The sequence below is a fragment of the Thunnus albacares genome, chromosome 11, assembly GCF_914725855.1.
Source record: "Thunnus albacares chromosome 11, fThuAlb1.1, whole genome shotgun sequence".
Taxonomy (NCBI): Eukaryota; Metazoa; Chordata; class Actinopteri; order Scombriformes; family Scombridae; genus Thunnus; species Thunnus albacares.
Genome location: NC_058116.1, coordinates 11080372 through 11099813, shown reverse-complemented (window position 1 = coordinate 11099813; position 19442 = coordinate 11080372). Strand labels below are relative to the sequence as shown.

At 40.5% G+C, this 19442-nt stretch overlaps 1 protein-coding gene across 5 annotated transcripts in view; it reads left to right on the top strand.

The window, feature by feature from the left end:
* mcf2lb (mcf.2 cell line derived transforming sequence-like b) overlaps positions 1-18448 on the top strand; it is a 40925-nt gene extending 22477 nt beyond the window's left edge. For 3 of the 5 annotated variants that reach the window (XM_044365825.1, XM_044365824.1, XM_044365822.1), the window contains exons 5-35: positions 988-1078; positions 4509-4628; positions 4832-4948; positions 5296-5445; positions 5534-5658; positions 6487-6601; positions 6707-6826; positions 7744-7935; positions 8024-8215; positions 8447-8606; positions 9165-9223; positions 9338-9423; positions 9585-9651; positions 9739-9854; positions 9997-10066; positions 10147-10239; positions 10334-10426; positions 10516-10641; positions 12182-12403; positions 12508-12600; positions 12708-12786; positions 12948-13020; positions 13356-13462; positions 13741-13833; positions 14752-14811; positions 15415-15480; positions 15645-15722; positions 16180-16289; positions 17341-17453; positions 17556-17659; positions 17770-18448. In XM_044365825.1, coding sequence (XP_044221760.1) covers positions 988-1078; positions 4509-4628; positions 4832-4948; positions 5296-5445; positions 5534-5658; positions 6487-6601; positions 6707-6826; positions 7744-7935; positions 8024-8215; positions 8447-8606; positions 9165-9223; positions 9338-9423; positions 9585-9651; positions 9739-9854; positions 9997-10066; positions 10147-10239; positions 10334-10426; positions 10516-10641; positions 12182-12403; positions 12508-12600; positions 12708-12786; positions 12948-13020; positions 13356-13462; positions 13741-13833; positions 14752-14811; positions 15415-15480; positions 15645-15722; positions 16180-16289; positions 17341-17453; positions 17556-17659; positions 17770-17849 — 3370 coding nt within the window. In that variant the 3' untranslated portion in view covers positions 17850-18448. The remainder of the gene's footprint in view (positions 1-987; positions 1079-4508; positions 4629-4831; positions 4949-5295; positions 5446-5533; positions 5659-6486; positions 6602-6706; positions 6827-7743; positions 7936-8023; positions 8216-8446; positions 8607-9164; positions 9224-9337; positions 9424-9584; positions 9652-9738; positions 9855-9996; positions 10067-10146; positions 10240-10333; positions 10427-10515; positions 10642-12181; positions 12404-12507; positions 12601-12707; positions 12787-12947; positions 13021-13355; positions 13463-13740; positions 13834-14751; positions 14812-15414; positions 15481-15644; positions 15723-16179; positions 16290-17340; positions 17454-17555; positions 17660-17769) is intronic. The other 2 variants (XM_044365826.1, XM_044365827.1) reach the window with 2 other exon arrangements.
* The last annotated feature ends 994 nt before the right edge of the window (positions 18449-19442 follow it).

Sequence of the window (19442 nt, the reverse complement as noted above, 5' to 3'; positions counted from 1 at the left end):
ATCCTCTTAGAGCTTGTCCCCTCCCGCACATCTGTAAAGACCTGCTGGCTGGCTGCTAGAGCTGCTCATCACTTTGCAGCCACCCTGTGATAGGCTTGTGTCCCAGCAGCTCCCAGCACCTCATTGGATGGCTGTTAGATGCAGAATGCAGGGGGAGTGGAGCTGAACGCTGTGATAGTCTGAAGCACTTGGCCCCCTCCCCTTCAAACAACACAACACGCCGGGATCCACCTCTGAGACACATCCCTTACCCCTGTGTTTTTATTTTTGCATGCCGGATCACTCTTTTCATCTGCTGCCTTCCTGTTTGTGCAGTTAGTAGCTGCAGAATGGTGGACATGAAAGCAAAAACTTGAGGATTACTGGGATATTTCTGTTTTAAAGGTACTGACAGTGCTCTGCTGCTCAGGTGCATGTCTTCAGGTGTGCATAGAGGATACTGCTGATGAGCTGCACATGCTGCGGTTGTCATTGATTGTCAGTGGTGTGTAAACCATATAGCCTTCCTCTCTCCTGGGACCAGAGAGGACAGCAGGGGAAGTGGGGGTTCAGGGAGGGAAGAGGGGGCTGGAGGCTGATGGCCAAGAAATCTGGAGGTGCTACACAGTATCTCCTTTTATGAACTGCACCAGCTGTCTAAGAGGATAACGAGCAGCATAACAAAACAACAAGCTGTGAACAAGCACTTGGCTTCTTCACTGTCTCACGTAGGAAAACCACATGCAGTTTTAATGGGTTTTTTTGCCTTTTTCTCATTAAGTCTGTCATTACTATACATTGTAGAATAGATTGCTTTCTCTGTGGCCCTCCAAACTATTCTGCAGTGTGTGATTTTATCCTTTTTTTTTATCAGCGTGAGGTGATATGATCTCCTCTCATGATTCACTGTGGTGTTATATGAAGCTGTACTCACCCCTTGAACAATCTAGGGTCTATTGGACCTGTTTTGAAATTGTTATGTCTAAGTTGCCTCTCTGTGTGTTCCAGTTTGTCGTCAACAGGCGTGGGTTTCATCCTGGTCATCGATCGCCGGCAAGACCGATGGGCAGCCGTCAAAGGGACCCTGCTTCGTATTGCAGTAAGTTCGTCTTTGTGTGTGTGGATGTGACGTGTCAGCACACTTACTTTCTGTCTTCTTTGTCTGACTTTGTAAAGGTTCTTTGTGTTTGCACTCGCCTTTGTGGGAGAGAAACATACCTGTAATCAACTGCTGAGATGAAAAGATTTCAGAGGCGCTCCCCTCGCACCCTCACCCACGAGTAGAAGAGGTTTATCAGGCCACAAAGAGGTGTTCAAGAGCCCCCATCTCTTTTTCAGAGCTTCACATGCATGTCAGTGTAGATAATTGACTAATATCTCTACTATGCTGTGGGGCTAATATGAGCCAACCCCATCCTTGATTTCTCTCCCATCACCATCAGAGCTTGCCATGTTTGTCCATAGCTAGAGGGAAAAATAAACAGTCACATGCCAAAAAAGACAGAAGGAGATAATGTTCCTTTTGTTCACTCATTCATTTAAATGTCTCACTTATCATATTTATTTATTATTGAGAAACGACATATGTGTTTACATCTTACAAGAGACCAAAACAAAGTGAGGATACTGAGTTAGTTAAATAAACGAAAAAACTAACAGTCAGCCTGGTTTAAGGACATCTATGCTGTGTTTCAAGTTTAACAACATTTCTCTCCTGTTTTAGAACATAATTCCTCGTCCTATCGCCTCTTTCATCGCTACTTGATGGTTCATTGCACCTTTTGTGAGCTGATATCAGTCACATCATTTATGTTGCTGAGTAAGGAGAATACGGTGGTAGAGCATCAGAAGTGATCATTGCGTTTCCAACTTCTGCTCACTAGTGCTCATCTCAGTTGTCTTCTGGGTGATGAGCTGGAGCGTCTGTCTGTTCATCTGTGTTTCGTTCTCATTGTAGGGAGGTGACAGAGCACTGGCAGCTCTGTGTGTGTGTGTGGGGGGGGGGGGGTCACCCCCATCACACAATATCTCAAAACAATGGACTCGGACAGAAAATGTCCAGTTTTTAACATCTTTGCATCTTTTTTTTTTCACAATAAACTGATGAGATGTTAGCATTTTTCAAACATCTTGTAGAGGATACAAATGTTAAAGTAATTGAATATAGCATTTTTCAGTGCTTTTTTAGGTTGAGCAGATCCTCACAGGCCTTTTATTGATACTGATGGCAGAGAAGTAATAAATCAAAACAAACTGATAAGATGAAATGATGAAATATACGAAAAGATGAAATGTCTGAGAGAGAGAATGAGAGATGAATATCACCACCCTTGGCCCCCAGAGACGCGGGAGACCCACTCACTCATTTCAAATTAAATCAAGCTTTATTAATCCCACAAGGGGGACTTTACAGGCTGACAGGCTTGTAATAGGGGGCATTCAGTCATCCCCGCAATAATGTCCTGTTTGGGGTGATTCAGCTGTAGGCTGCTAAATAGATGATGATGAAAGCTGACTCTTTTCGAGCTGCTTGTATCTATTTGTAGTGGAGTCAGTGTTTACATGTATGTGGTTGTCTGTGTGTGTGTGTGTGAGAGAGAGAGAGAGTCTGAATATGTGAGGATGCTGTCGAATGATTCTCTTTGTCTTTTTTTCCTTTTGTGTGTCTATTTCTACAAGCACACACTATGCATATGTAAAAGTGGGTCAGTGTGTTTCAGCGAAAGCTACCCGGTTCCTTGCTTGGCTGGGTTTGAGCTGATGACAGACAAGAAGTGTGTTTATAGACTGTAGTGATACTGTCTCAGTCTTTAAAGCATACCCTCCTCTCTTGTCTCTTTGTGTTTGTGTGTGTGTGTGTGTGTATGTGTGTGTGTGCATGTTTGACAAAGAACAAAGAACAAGTAGACCATGACCATGACTGCCAGAAACCGCAGATCCAAGCAGCACGCTTGAATGGCTAGAAGCTACAATATATATTTAAAGGATAAGGCTTATGATATTCTATATTGTTGTTGTCAACAAATCCCATGCTCGTTAGTCCGTCTCTCATTACTTTTCGACTTCTCTAACCTGGCCCAGCCCCGAGCTCATTCATTCATACTGAAATCTGGGTAATGACTATATACTTTCATCTTTAAAAAAAGGCTGAATAATGCTGGGCACTGTATATTACTCAAACAGAAATAAATAGTGCATTAGTTGGGGACTCAGCATATTTTGTGCACTAACAAGATTTTACGGCAGCAGGATAGTGTATGTGGTCTTTCAGTACCCATGTTCATCATAATGAAGGAAAAAGTCACCTAGTTTTTTATGTTTTTTTAATAGTTTTTGAGCAACAGTGGAGCTCTATGGCACAGAGGAATAAGATATATCAGGCTACACAAAGACAGATGTTAGTAGGGATCATTGTTGGTTTTGGTCTTTTCATGGGATTTGTTAAAAATATCGAATATCACCAGACTTCTCCTTTAAGAAGCCATTTCTGAGTGTGCTGAAAAATGTAAACCCTACCCATAACTACACTGAATATAATAGGTTATTGTTGTATGGTAGCACCTACCTACCTATGATATAACAGCAGTATGTCCTGCAGTAATTTCCATATCACTAGATGGTGTGTGACTATTTTCAACACAGTGCTCCTGCTTGTGCTGGCAGGTCAGTGAGGACGAACACTTGAATTGATTTATTAATTCCATTAACAGTACCTATCCCAAGTGGTTTTTATTGACAATGTATTCATTGTCATTTCTGCTTGGAGCAGCATTCCCCAACTCGCTCGGGGAGGACAGTCAGTCAGGCGAACCAGCCGTTTAGGTCATTAGCTAATTAAAGTTGTATTAACAATCGCATTGCCTCAGGAGGGGAGAGCAGTGTCCTCCCTCAACTATCATCCAACTGCTCTCACAGCAGTTCTTAGTCTGTCAGTGGGTGTCAATCGTGACATTTTAATTGGCATTTTATTGGTTCTATTGGCTGAGCTGAGTGTGTGGTAACTGCATAGTATGATAAATATGCAAAGTTTTTGCTTAGTTAGGATGGCACGCTCGTAGGAGGATGTTATTTTTCAAAAGATTACTTCGTGCATCATTCCGTATTAACAAATGCTATTATAAGTGCTAATAATGCCAGTTGGGTAATGAAAAATCAGAGCACATGTGCCTGCTCACATGTACAGGTATGAGTTGGTGTCGATTCTTTGTGCCTCATTATTCATGCAGAAACATCTCAGGGAAGATTAATGTCCCTGCCACAGGATGGTCTCCTACATCCCGAATCTTTCCCGTTCCCCTGCACTTCACACGCTTCTGCACATGCTTGGATGTGTTTTAAGTGAGAGTTCTCACATGGGAGACAGAGGGAGAGACAAAAGGAGGGAATAATATAAGTGCAGGCTGTCTGCTGAAAGAGCAGACCTGCTGAAGTGTGATGCACATATTTTCTACTCAGGGTGGAGGAGGATCCAGTCTGCTCTGTTACATAAGTGACAGTCTCTATCATCCTCTTTCTCTTTTTCTTCTCAGGGCTCCTTCCCTGGGAACCTCCAGCTGGTTCTGGTTCTGAGGCCCACCACCCTCCTTCAGCGCACACTCTCTGACATTCTCTTCAAGTTCAACAAGGATGAGTTCAAGATGAAGGTGCCGGTGCGTACAGTCACTTTCACTTCTAAAAGCATTATTCATATTCCAACAGTGGCCTGTGTCCTCCCTTCTGAGATTCATAAATTGAGTCCAATCTACTGACAAAAAAGTCAAAAAAGATTTCTGGAGACTGTTCATAGCACATAAGATGACTGAATATATTTATAGTCAAATAACATGTAGGTAATGGGGTATTTCTGTTTCAGGTGATCATGCTAAGCTCAATAACTGAGCTGCACTCCTACATTGACCGAACCCAGCTGACCCAGGAACTTGGGGGGACGCAGGAGTACTGTCACGAGAAGTGGATCTCTCACCGCACTGTATGTATATACTGTATACTCCACTTTACACTGAGGAGTCAGCACTGAGGCACCGTTCCACACAGCCATTACAAGGCACTTTATAACTACGACACATGAATGCATGCAATGAAGTTAGTGCAGATGAAACATAAGACTAGAATCATTAAAACATGTCCTATCTATTGCTACTTCAGGATCAAACCCTTCATAAAAATGTTCACCTCAGTAAAACCATAAAAAGCAACAACAGCAATGAGAAATGCAGCTGATAAAAGTGTAAAAACTACTATATGATCATCACCTGATTCAAAGAATTTGCAAATTTGGTATTTTCTTGATTGTCTGTTGTGTCTTGAATGCATCAGGCTATTGAAGGCTTTGCGTTGATGGTAAAGAAAACGGCACAGACCCTGCAGTCTTTTGGGACCGAGCTGGCAGAAACTGAACTCCCCAATGAAACCCAGGCGACAACCATCCTGCTGAGCACACACACCACCAAGAAAGACAAAATGAAGGTTAACACCTTTAACAAACCTTTAACACAAAACACATTTACAGTTATGTGTTTGGACTGCAGTTTATTCTGTCTGTGTGTGTCTGCAGGAGGATCTGCTGGTGGCTCTGGGACAGGGCAGCAGGCTGCTGGAGAGCATTAATGAGCCAGTGGTGCGAGACCCCGACCACAACATGAACCAGGATGAACTGGAGAACATGGCTACAGTGCAGAGGTTAGAACCGCTAGAGCCAATATAGCTGGCTCTGACCAACCAGTCAGCTCCAACCATTATAGCAAAACATGAAAATGCTGATAGTTTCAGTTGGGTAGCAGCTGGCACTCAACGATAAGGAGGTGAAACTAGATGTTGCGCAGCTATATCACCTGTGGTCATCACTAGTGCTTTAGCAATTAGTCAGCTAATCACAGATTGAAAGAAAACAGAGGTATTCATTCCATAATCGTTTTAATTGATAATAGATCATTTTTAAGTTTAGGTCAGTCCTCAGTTGTCTCCACTTCATATAAGAAGCCTTCTTTTTCCTCATTTGTCAGTCTTGTGATGGATGGATGGATGGATGGATGGATGGATGGATTTGTCATTTTTTTGAACATTTTGACTAATTGGTTAATGGATAAAGAGCTACAGTATAGAAGTACTGTCATTATATAATTGCACTCTCAGTGGTGCAGATTACTTTTTTATGCATGTAATAAAGCATAAACCCAGTAGACTTTATGTTTGTTTGTTACTGTCAATTTGTTCATGGCTGTCTGATCTCTGCCCATCAGTACAGTTACAAATAATAGTGGGCAAGGCAGTGTGCTTTGAGATCAGTCAGTATTTTAAGCAACACTGAGGGCACTGAGTTTCATGTCAACTGGCATTAGGTCTACATAGCAAGCACACACGCATACACACAGAAAAACAAGAATATACAAATACCTCTGTCAGCCTTCCCGGAGCATTTTCTATTTTATTCATTTCTTCTCCACTGCTTTTTCTCTGCTCAACTGCCTGTTTTTTTACAACCTAACTAATCTCTTGCTCCTCTGTCAGACTGCTGTCTCAGCTGGACGAGACAGAAAGGGCTTTCGATGAGTTTTGGGTGAGGCACCAGACCAAACTGGAACAGTGTCTCCAACTGCGCCACTTTGAGCACAACTACAGGGAGGTGAGAAGGAAACCGTTAGCTCGAGTGAAATCATCCATAGACTTCATGCAGAGTCCACATTATCCCTTTTAAACTTGAAACATGACTGTGGTGTTTTTGCTGCAGGTGAGAGCTCTGCTGGATCAAGTGTCTGAGAAACTTGCAACCTTCTCTGAGGTGGGGATCAGCCCAGCCCACGCTGACCATATCTTCTGTGAGCTCACCACCTATGAAGAGAGAGTTAGTGTAAGTTATACCCGCCCTGCCACAATGAGAGCTTTGTCTAACTGTGGAATGAAGAGCTGAATAATATCTTAATAATGTGGTTGTGTTGAATTCTCAGTTCAGATTGTTTCTGAATAGCACATCACTGTTATATATGATACTAGAGTGCTATTTCATATCTAATCATATTTATCCAAGAATTTTGACAGTCCTGTTTTTTTCAGCAGAGGGTTGGAAACTAATTCAAATTTAGCTTGTGAAAACATTTTTCACACTTTTCATTTTGTTCCAAATGAATAATGTCTTTGAGGAGAGGCTGTGCAATAAGTGGGATCAAATAGAACACAGTGAGCCACTATTACGAAAAAAATTAATATAGATAATCAAATTCATAATACTGTAAACATGAAAGTATCTACAAACTATCCTCCTGAATAAGGCATGATGGAGCACAGGTTCATTTACAGTTAGAGATCACACAGGGTGCATCGCTCTACCGAGGCTGCACAATCATATACTGTATATTTACTTTGGAAAAGTAAGATCTTTCATTTTAAAGATCTGCATCAAAATGCACATATCAATCATACTGACGTGTTTTTTTGGAAATACTGGGGCTTTGTGCAAAATGTAATTCAACACCTTTAAGTTGGCAATTTAAATGTTGCTGTCTGGCACTTTTTTTGAGCAAAATTGCCATCAAATGTTTCAGGACTGAGTTGACAGGTGCAAGTTTCATAAAAAAATGTTGTGCACTATGCATTCAACAGTTATGGCAAATAGGTAATGATTACATAAATCTACAACCAATAGAGGACACTTGTATGTTTATGGATCATCCAGATGTGTACCAAATTTGGTTAAAACTGGATTAACTTTTGTTAAAGTAGTCTCCTTGGTGAAGGTAAACCTATAATTTGCTCCACGCTGGTCCGCAGGAGGTGCTGGACAAAGCTTTGGCGTTGGCCCGTGAGGGTGATGAACTGATCCAGAACTCCCACTATGCTGAGGATTCCATTCAGCCCAAATGCAGCGAGCTCAGAGCAGTCAGTGAAGATGTGAGCAGCAACTTGAGAGCCAAGAAGGACCACCTCCTCAAAGCCAGGGAGCTGCATCACTGTTTGGAGAGGGTGAGAAGGCAATACGGGGACACTTGCAATATTCCTTGTCTCGTTTGTTGTTTCTCACCAATTCTTCCTCCCTTCCTGTCCTCTACAGGCTTCTAAGTGGTGTGATGATGGTATATACCTGCTGGCCTCTCAGCCAGTAGACAAGTGTCAATCACATGAGGGGGCGGAGCTAGCTCTGCAGGAGCTGGAGCGTTACCTGGATAATGCAGGCCAGAACCGACTGACAGACCTCAGTACCATCTGGACAGATTATGAGGCGGTGCTCAACCAGCAGCTCAGGGTAAGAGGACCAACCCAAGACTTAATGTGTTGCATTTTAAAATATTAAAAATTTTTAAAATAAAAAAATTTAAAATAAGTCATCATCAAATTGATTATGACAGTTATTGTAAACAGATACTACAGTATCAATGTCCAGATTATTATAAGTAATATCTGTTTCACACCAGTATTACATGTTATTACATGTCGGGTGTTGACACTCTCCCTGATGACTTCATGTGCTGAGTAGGACCAAGTGGAGAAGGTTTTCCAGAAGCAGGGGTCCATGCAGGAGATGTTTGATAAGAGGAGGGTCAGCCTGAAGAAGCTCGCAGCCAAACAGACCAGGCCGGTGCAGCCGGTAGCCCCCAGGCCTGAAGCCTTCATCAAATCCCCTCTCAGCTCCCCTGGTCAGTCTCCATAAGTCCACGCATGGACTATATTTATTTCACACAAGGGAACCCCTTTACTGACTTTTTTATCCTCTTTATTCTTTGCCTGACCCTAATGCTATACACATTATGTATAACCCTCATAAGTACAGTTTCAGACTCTAACCTATGTTTCAAACTCATGAACACCTGACAGAGTAAATGGATCTCATGGTTCTTAGGAAACTTGGGTTCAGTCTTACATTGTGATTTTAAATTTATTGTAGACGATAAAGTGACAGATAGTTAAATTTAAAAATGAAATATTTCAGATTCTGAGGATATTTCCCTATTTACTTTTTTAGAATTTAAATTTTATATTTTAATCACAGTGCCACCATCAGTTGCTAGCATCAAAAAGAGAAATAAACAGTTTTCAAGTTGATCAAGATCAATATCTTATTACATTAAGGTAATTTATAATGAAATAAAAATTCATAAGCGAATTCACTTATACTATATCACTTTTTCATCACTCATGTTCTAATAATAACTTTAATTCTCTCTTCTCTACACTCTCCTCTTCCCCTGCCGCAGCACACAGAGCACAGCAAGAGAAAAACTGCTCAGAGGGAAACTCTGGAAACTGTGAGAAAGTGAGTGCAGTGTTGTCTATAGTACATGCTGTCTCCCAGTTGTTCTCTAAAGTTTGTGTCGTCTATCGCTTATCATGATGATCCAATATTTCTTTTTGTTTTTTTTTTCCCAAGGGAAACGGCCAACTGCAGGATGGAGACAGTAACAGCAGACATGCCTCTCTGTCAGAGGAGGAGGAGAACCTGGCAGTGCTCAGGAGGTGAGTAACTCTTTCATCTGTAATCAAATTACACAGCAGATGGACTGTGAGAAAACAGTCATCTCATTATCAATAGCATTATGCATCAATCTTTCCTGAGTGTGCCTGCAGCATTTCCTTTGTTTGATCTCTCTTTCTGCCTTTCTTTCTCTCTCTCTCAGACATGTTATGAACGAGCTGCTGGAAACTGAGAGAGCCTACGTGGAGGAGCTGCTCTGTGTATTACAGGTGTCTAAATCCACTCCACAAAAGGTTTACTGTTCTCTGTCTTTTACTTGTGCCTCGAATGTCATGTGTTGTTTTCGTGCTTTGCAGGGATATGCCTCTGAGATGGATAATCCAGCAATGGCCCACCTCATCCCTGCTCCTCTGCAGAACAAAAAGGAGGTTCTGTTTGGTAACATGCCAGAAATCTACCATTTCCATAAGAGGTGAATGAGCGTCCTCTGGCTGTCAGTGATGATACCTGCATTGTGATTTGAGAGTTTAAAGTTTATCAGCATTTTTTATCAGTAATCTTCTCTTTCGTTCTTTCTAATCTTCGCTCTTCCGTCATGATTTTGTCGTTTCCAGGACGTTCCTGAGAGAGCTGGAGCAGTACACTGACTGCCCCGAGCTGGTTGGAAGGTGTTTTCTAGAGAGGGTGAGTGAATTATGAGGATTTCAGCAAAGACTTCCTCTGATGAGAAGGTTTCTTACATAGAAATTGTTTTCCTTCCTCAGATGACCGACCTGGAGATCTATGAGAAGTACTGTCACAACAAGCCTCGCTCTGAAAGCCTGTGGAGGCAGTGCTCAGACTGCGCCTTCTTCCAGGTGGACAAACTGTCAGCACATCCAGCTTTTTAACTAAACGTTCATTTGTGCGTTCTATTTTTAAACAATGGTTTTCTGTCTTATTTTTATTCAGGAGTGTCAGAAAAAGCTGGAGCATAAACTGGGTCTAGATTCCTATCTGCTGAAGCCTGTTCAGAGAATCACCAAATATCAGCTGCTACTGAAGGTATGATGCTGTCTGTCTTTTTAGCATCCTCCACCCTCTTGGAGGATGTCATGGCTGTGAGCTAAATGTTTATGTGTTGCTAACTACAGGAGATGCTTAAGTACAGTAAGACCTGTGAAGGGGCTGATGACCTGCAGCAGGCACTGACCTCCATCTTGGGCATCCTCAAGGCTGTCAATGACTCCATGCACCTCATCGCCATTACAGGATATGAGGTAAGATCCTATAAACAGGACACAGGCTCATCAGTCACAGAAAAGACCCTTAAGATGGCTCACTGACATAAAATGGAAGACAGAGACATACTGAGTGTAACATTAGAATATGATACTGTGTAAAAACCAAACTGATCTGTGATGTACTGTGATGTCTGGGAAAATCAAATTAGGGTGACTTTATTTGCCATTTACACAGATAGAGAGCAGATGCACATTGTGTCATGGTTCTCAGTCATTTAAAGACAAGACCAACAAAACAAGGGGTATAAAAAGTGAGACAGGTATATTATTACATACATAAAGGGAGAAAAACAACAAATGTACATGTCACACTTTAAATATAAAAATAAGAAATAAAGTAACATTTTAACGTGACATTAAAAATGTAAAAAATTAAAATATGTATAAAATTGTTATATAAGAGGTGCTTTTAGTGTGTGAAGTTGTCCACAATAAGAGCAAATGTACTGGCTCAGTACACATTTCACCAGTAGGTCTATTGCAGTCTATTGTATGTCAACTGTAACACAAGTGTCTACTCTATTCCTAAGGACATGTACATATGATAGTAATTATATATTACACAGTAAGCAGTTAAAAACAATGAATGAATGAATGAATAAAGAAAGCAGCTGTACTGTGGCTCCATCTGGCTCCAATTTGCAGCCAGAGGAAAATATTTAAAACTCTTAATTTTAACACTCTGAAATCATATAATGTAATAACTACACACAGCCTCATCCACTCTGTGATCATGATGACAAAAAATTAAGTATGAAAGAGTCTTGCATATTTCAATTTTTCCTCAGCAATTTGTATTTTGATTGAAATTTTCAATTTGACACTTGTTGAGTGGTTAAAGATCTCCCCCACAAATGTCTGAAGACATACACAAATATTCTTCTTTGAATAACATCTACACAGTTACATCTACTCCTTCTCCTTCATTGAAAAATCCAGCATCTAGGAGTATGCAAATGTTTTTCATTTCAAAAGTTTAACAACTGAACAAGATGTCTTCTGCTTCTTTGAAAATGCCGTTTTCAGTATTTGTAAACTGCAGGCTAAGTTGCATACTGGACCACAATTGGCTACAAACTAGTTTTGATGTCACAAATCATGCTCGTTAGTACATGTCCTAATCTAAGATTTAAGGTGAGCACAGAGAAACTTTCCGTTCTCCTCCATGAATGTAAGAACAGCTTTCTAGTTTCAAACGCTGCACCTACATCATTCTGCAAAGTGAAGTTCAAACATTTTGATTTTCAGTGTGTCACTTATTCATGATACGAGGAGGGTCATGTAGATTAAGATTAAGATGGAAAGTGATGTGAGGAGACAATGTTAATATTTTTAACGAGAGGAACGCACACACTTGGGGCAGCTCTTCCATGAAAAAACAGACACATTATTCAGAATATAGACACAAAGCTGACAGAAAAATGCATTTAATAGAATGTGTTCAAATATATACAGTATATGTAGTTGATCAGCTCTATCTTATAACATATTTCCCATGAACTCTCTCCTTTCTCAGGGTAACATGAGTGAACTGGGCAAGCTGCTGATGCAGGGGTCGTTCAGCGTGTGGACGGAGCACAAGAAAGGTCATGCCAAGGTTAAGGATCTGGCTCGTTTCAAGCCCATGCAGAGACACCTGTTCCTCCATGAGAAGGCACTGCTCTTCTGCAAGAGGAGGGAGGAAAATGGGGAAGGCTACGAGAAAGCTCCCTCCTACAGCTTCAAACACTCTCTCAATGTGAGTGCCTCTTCATTTGCATTGTTGTGTTTTATTGCATTTGTCTCTTATACTGTTGTGTTTTTGTATTATAAAAAAATGTTTCCTCCTATTGTCTATTTTAGATGAGTGCTGTGGGCATTACAGAGAATGCAAAAGGAGATAACAAGAAGTTTGAAATCTGGTGCAACTCCAGAGAGGAGGTCTACATTGTTCAGGTACGTTAATGCATACAAAATAAAGACAATGGAAGTCTAATGGATTACTGGTAATACTGGTAAGCAATATACAGTTTACACAATATGTGTTATTTGTCGCTTTTCAGGCACCGACAGCTGAAGTTAAAACGACTTGGGTGAATGAGATTAGGAAGGTTTTGACAACTCAGCTGGAGGCATGTAGAGGTACAGTTTTGTAAATTAATGTTCACCTGGGTCTGATTCCAGGCCAAGATTACACTAATATCAAGGTTTAATCAGAGACTTAACCACTAATATGTTGTCAGTGATAATTAAATGTCTGTAGGCGTTTGGGTGTTTGGAAATTAACCCTCTCTGTCTTTCAGAAGCCAGCCAGCAGAGGGCACCAGATCAGGTTTTCCAGTTTCCCCCTGTGTCAAGTGGATCAGTGAACCTAAGGTAAGCCTGTATGAGAAAGACTAAATGCCATTGATGGGCATGCATACCCAGTATGCATTGCGGCCCGACAAAGATACCCAAGGGGCCAATTGGTTAGGTTTAGGTAAAGGGAGTGAGATGGTTAGGGTAAAAATATCAGAATTGGAGCCAATCAGAGGCAGAGTAGGGGCGGGTCTTCACAGAAGGCATACTGGGTATGCAGGCCTGACAAGGGCATTTGGTCTCTCCCAAGCCTGTATTCCCCTCTCTATTCATACTCTCTCATTCTCTTCTTTGGGATGGCGTTGAAGTTCTTAACCCAAAGCTCTTTACGCTCCTCATTTGTTCACCCACAGTCCATTCAAGAGCGGTCAGAAGAGCTTTAAAAAGGGAGAGGAGAAGAAAGCTGAGCCCTGCAGTCCTGATGCCAATTCCTCTTCTTCACCAAAGCCCACAGGAAAAGGTGAGCATAGAGACCAAGAAAAGATGCAACCCTTCTTTATTTAAACAAATCTGCCTTTAGCATTTGTAGTGCATGTATTGTATAAATGACACTATAATTAGCTTATTCCTTCCACTCTTGTAATGATTGATCCATGTCTTAACTTCTCTCTTTTTCCACTGGATCATTTAATGTTTTCTTTCTGTTGCTTTTCCCCCTTTAAACTTGCTTGACTGACCTTCTTCCTTCCCTCTTTTTGTCATCTGTCCCCTCTTCCTCTTGCTTGCCCTCTGGGTCAGATGAGACTGTGACAAGCCCTACCTCAGACAGAGCTGCTGTGGCTAAAAAGCGCTTTACTTTACAGGGTTTCAGTAACCTCAAAGCTCAGAAAGGTAACCGTAGGCCATTACCAATTTCATATCCAAACTATTGCATCGTCATCTGCATTTGTGAAATGGAATTGTATTTCCATTTAGTGGAAGACAAAGAATTTGGCTTAGTCATTTAAAGGAATAGTTCTACATTTTGGGAAATACTCTTATTTATTTTTTTGCCAAGAGGTAGATATGATTCTCATGTCTGTAGAACTGCAACAATTAGTTGAGGGACTGAAAATAAATCATCAACTATTTTGATAATCGATTAATTGTTTTGAGTAATTTTTTTAAGATAAATTGTCAAAATTCTCTGGTTCTAGCTTCTTAAATGTAATTAAATGTTAATTAATTAAATGTTCTTAAAAAAACACAACATTTTAGGTTGCATCTTAGGCTTTGGGAAACAGTGCTCATCATTTTTCACTATTTTCTGACATTTTATCACAAAACAACTAATTAAATGAGAAAAGAATTGGTTAATCAATAATGAAAATGATTGTTGGTGCAGCCCTACATGTCTGTATGGTGACGAAATGGCATGAGAAAGTTGCTCCCAGCCAAGAAATAGTCCAGCTCATAACCCCCGTAAAAAAAAATCTGTACACAACTTGTCAGTTTTACACTTCAGTTCATGTACGGATTAAACCAATGAGATATAACATAATAATTAGTGAGATTTAGGGGTGCCTGGTTGGCGGCTTTTGTTACCTTTAGACAGAGCAAAGCTAGCTGTTCCCAGTCTTTATGCTACAATAACCAGCTGCTGGCGGTAGCTTCATTTTTACTGTACAAACAAAAGACTGGTACTGATCTTTTTATCTAACTCTCTGCAAGTAAGCAAATAAGTGTATTTCTCAAAAGTGTCTGAAGGACAAAATGAGTAAAAAGTAAAGTTTTGTCAGTAGGTCAAATACTACATGCTTCCCTCCACAGAGCCTTCATCTACTGATGATAAAAGTTTTACATTACCCATGACGATCCTCCTGTTACCAGGTATCACACAGCTCCAGACCCCAGTTTCATTCTATCCAGCGCAATGCCTTTTTCACAGCAGACATTTTGACTTATCATAGAAACACAGGTGTTCCAAATAACATTAATGATCGCTCAGTTCTATTTAAGTGTCCCAGTAAAACTGTCACAGTGATCCAGCATATACAGGAACCTGAAACTGAACAGCTAAATGGATTCAACCGTCAATAATTTTATTGTTTACACCTGTGCTTTACCTACTGTGACATTAAAAATGTCTCTCTGAAAAAAGCCCACGTTGCTGATGCATTCTTTTATAGTAGCTAGTCAAGCTATTTACAAAATGCAGATCTTCCTTTCAAAAAGCATCACGACATTGTGCTGCATTTTGAATAAGCATCAGCAGATTCTTTCCGTAGTAGAATTAGTTTGCTACCTCTGTTTTAGTTGTCTTTCCCCAGCTGTTAGTTAACTGTGCATCCAGTATGAAAATTGCTGTTTCCCATTTGACTTTTAGTATGTCTCTCATCAGAATTTACTAATTGAATGTCAGTTTTTCAGTTGTGGTTTCTTTCTTTGCCTCAACAACCATCCTTGTTCCCTCTTTTTCTTGCTTGGTGGTAGGATCTCCGACAAGCCCTGATCACAAGACGAAACGCCAGAGCGATCCTACGCCATTTGGGTTCAAAGGTAGCTAGTTTCTTCAACAATAACTGCATACTCTTCCTGTCTGAGTAGTTGTTGGTCCATGATGCCTGAGCAAAGCCAAGCTCTCTAAAGCTGATGAGTTTCATTGGCTGCAGCGACTGCAGGGTGAATGACTCGCTGTGTTTCCGTTGCCTCCTGTCCCTCAGATGCAGGTCCTCCTCCCCTCCACCTGAGCAGGGCCAGGTGGTTCAGCACCTCTAGTCTCTTACAGACAAAGTGGAGAGGTACACTGGCACCAGCCGGCTCACACTGGCTGTGTGTTTGGCCCACTGTTTCACTACTATAAACCCTTTGTAGAGTGTCTCCCTCAATTTATTCTTTGCCTGCCCCACTTTCCTTTCAGGCTTGGTGAAAAGCCTAGAAATGCACACTGATATGGAGGAATGGTTGCCTGACACTTGTTTTATTCCTTTGTTTGGGTCAGAGAGTTTAAAATATGGAGCTGCATGCCCATCTACCCAATCTTAGATTTTTTGGTAATAGTTGTGTGACAGAATGTGTCATGTTGGGATTCATGGGATTAGCCTTTTTATTTCTCTCTGCTCAAAAAAATCTTTTGTTGGTGCTTCCTCTCACTGTTTCACACTTGTAGATCTCTCACTAGGTCACGCACATGTCTGACAGCAGCTGAAGCTGAATGTTACTAAACTAAACACCTGTGTGTCCCTCTTCCCCCCTCAGGCTGGAACAAGGCCTCCCTGTCACTGGATGCCTCAGAGGAGCATGATGGCTATTCCAGTGCTGAGGATCCCCTTAACTCTGACCCAGAGGACGACAATGGCAAGAAGCTGGTGAGTCACTCTTTGTGACCAGTATGTGTCAGCCTATTTTTATTTGTATTAATCACATTGTGGAGACAAAAATGTGTTAAGTCAGCAACATAATGAGGATCTAAATCCCATTTGTGGACAAAAAGCTTGTCCCCACAAGGAAACCACTAAAATTTCTGGTAAGGATCTCTTTTTTTTGTCAGGGCTATGGTTAGGGTGTAGTGGATATGTTTAAGATAGCGTAAGTCTCTAGGGAATGAATATAAGTCTATGTAATGTCCTCTGAAGCGACAAAAACTTTTCCTTAAAAGGTCTTAACAAGACATGAAACTGAAACTTTTAACGTGAAGCTAAAAGTTCTACTGAAGTCAGTGCTTATGACATTATTAGCAGCTGTGTCATGATCCATTTTATAGTGTTTATAGTTACAATATACAACATGTTATTTTAAAACTACTGTGTAGTGTCTATGTATTTATGTGGATTTTATAACATGTAATTAAAATTATTGGACTTCTGTTTCTGGCAACTTGATGAATGTAACTCCAATATTTACTTTACTTTTAGATCTGTTTTGGTATTCTCCAACTCCTGAGGGAAAGATGTGCCTCTTTAGCTTGTAAATGATCCGCTATGTTCACAAGCTGATCGCTAACTTTGTCTGTCTGCTATTTAGTGCAGGTTAGGTAGCATACAGTGGATTTATTAGAGCTGCCTGCTGCAATTGGTTTAAAGTTAATGACATCAATGACACTGAACCAAAACAGTAAAGTTGCAGGCTGTACAACCAAAACAATGAGTTTAAAGGCGCTAAAACACCCATTAAGCTGAGGAAAAACTGCAGATTTGGGTGATATTCTCAAGGTTCTCTAGGTCCATACTATGAGTATGAGTATGGACTATGATATGAGGTAGTCATACGATCCATTGTTAATATAAAAAAAAGTGCAGATTTATGTTGACTGGAGTTCTCATCACAGAAAAATATCAATGTGTTCATTTTACTCTTGATTTATGGAGTTTTCTAATATCAGAGTGTATCTTTTTGTTTCCCTATTTTGACTATAAACAGTGTGCCGGCAAATATACAGTGATGGCCGACTACGAGAAGGGCGGAGCTCAAGAGCTCTCAGTGAAGAGCGGAGACATGGTACAGCTGATCAAGGAGGGGGATGACGGACAGTGGTGAGAAAACAGCCTTACTGCTGTCTATGAGAAATTTAAAATAAACAACAACAAAACAACATTATAGCAGCAATGACAGGTGTGTGTTTATGTGTCATGCAGGTTTGTGCGTAACCTGAGCACCACTAAGGAGGGCTGGATTGCTGCTGCTAATCTTATCACCCTGATTGGAAAGTCCCAGTCTTGCCAGTCTCTCACCAGCTCAGGTGTGCAAACAAACAATTCCAAAAGGAAGTGTGTGTGAGACATTAACATAAAGTTATTAAGCTAGAGTACTACATCTGACATTAACCTTCAATATCTGTGTGTGTAACAGAAGGCAGTGGCTCTGGAAACCTCAGCACATCATCAAGCTGCAGTGAGACCTACACAAGCTTCTCTGACATCAAACCATGAACTCCTCAGCACTTCCTCCGTCACCAAACTGCCCCCCTGAATGCTAGCATCATGTGGCTATCTGTGCTGTATTGCCAACATCAGTACCTATTAGAATTTGTCCACAAAAAGCTGTACTTTTTCTTTTTTTTTTTAATGCACAAACATGCACCAAATATTGAGATAACGGCAAATGTTATAGATTTGACAGTGGTGCCATCATGCGGTGAAGATACTGAAAAGATCAACACATCACACACAGTAATTTCACAGTATAGTAAAGTGATCCTATAGTCATACACTCATCTGTTTATTTTTATGAAGAACAGAGGATTCATGCGATAATAATGTGATAGATGTATGAATGGGCCAGCCGGACTGATCTAAGTTAATGCATCTATCAGTGTTCACATTACAAGTGGGGAAGTATGTGGATGACTGTTGTTCATCTGCACTAGTTCACCCAGGAGTTAATTCCACTGTTAGTGTAAATAAGAAAGATAGAGATAAATAAATATGTACGGCTTGGTTAGCTGTCATGAATGTTTTTTCTCAGAGAGTTTTACCAGTCATCTCTTTGTTCTTTGCTTTTTCCCTTTACATGTGTTTATTTATTTGTATGAAATTTAAAAAAGCTCACATGTTCCTTTAGTTTTAATTTTCCTCCATTTTTCCTTTTCTTACTGTCTTTTTACTACTTTTCCCATCTGTCTTCTTGTTGTCTGTCTTCTTGCTTCTCTGTTGTCAGCCTGTCATTAGAAAACCTGCCACAAGCTGTTCAGACTTTAGTGTATGAGCTGTTGTCTTTTGGGGTCTCTGAGAGCCTCGCGGTCTGCTCTTTGTGGGTTTTCATGTACACTACAATTAAAAAATGTTTCTCAATGTGAATAATCAGAGATCACTGTATAGCGCTAACTTATTCCCTGTGGAGGGATCATGCTCTGAATGTAGATATTGTTCATTAATATCCGTCATGAAATGTTTGTTATTGGAGATGCTATATTGTACATTAAGTATGGTGATGTCACTACTTTGTGACTTGTCTATTTTTTTTTTTTTTTTACATAAAAGACTTGTGATAAGTCAGTCAGTGTCTTTTCCTTTGTCTTGTGTGTGTGTGTGTGTGTGTGTGAGAGAGAGAGAGAGAGAGAGAGAGAGAGAGAGAGAGAGAGAGAAGATGCAGGCTTGATACTGAATGATTGCTTGACAAGATACTCTTATCACTTGTCTATTTAGGTCTTTTTGTAGATGAAAACTGATCATTTTCTCTTTGGCTTGAGTAAATAATTTCTGAAACATCTGGAGTGGTTTGTGTGGGCAGATACACACATATGCAGACAAAGCCTGGTGGGCTCAAGGTCTAGGAGCAGAAACGAAAGTGAAACTGTCCAACTGGGTTGCCAGTCTTGTTAAAATCCACCATTTTTAACGTATACAAAATCTGTACAACAAATACGTTGGCATTAAAAAATTAGCCTAATATTGCACTGGCATTTATAGGCAGTTTGAACTGAGGCATATTGTCAGTATCCACTGCTGAACAAATAAAAGTGAATTTTGGACATTTATTTAAAAGCAAATGACCAAAACGATGTTGACTACAGCAGAGAATAC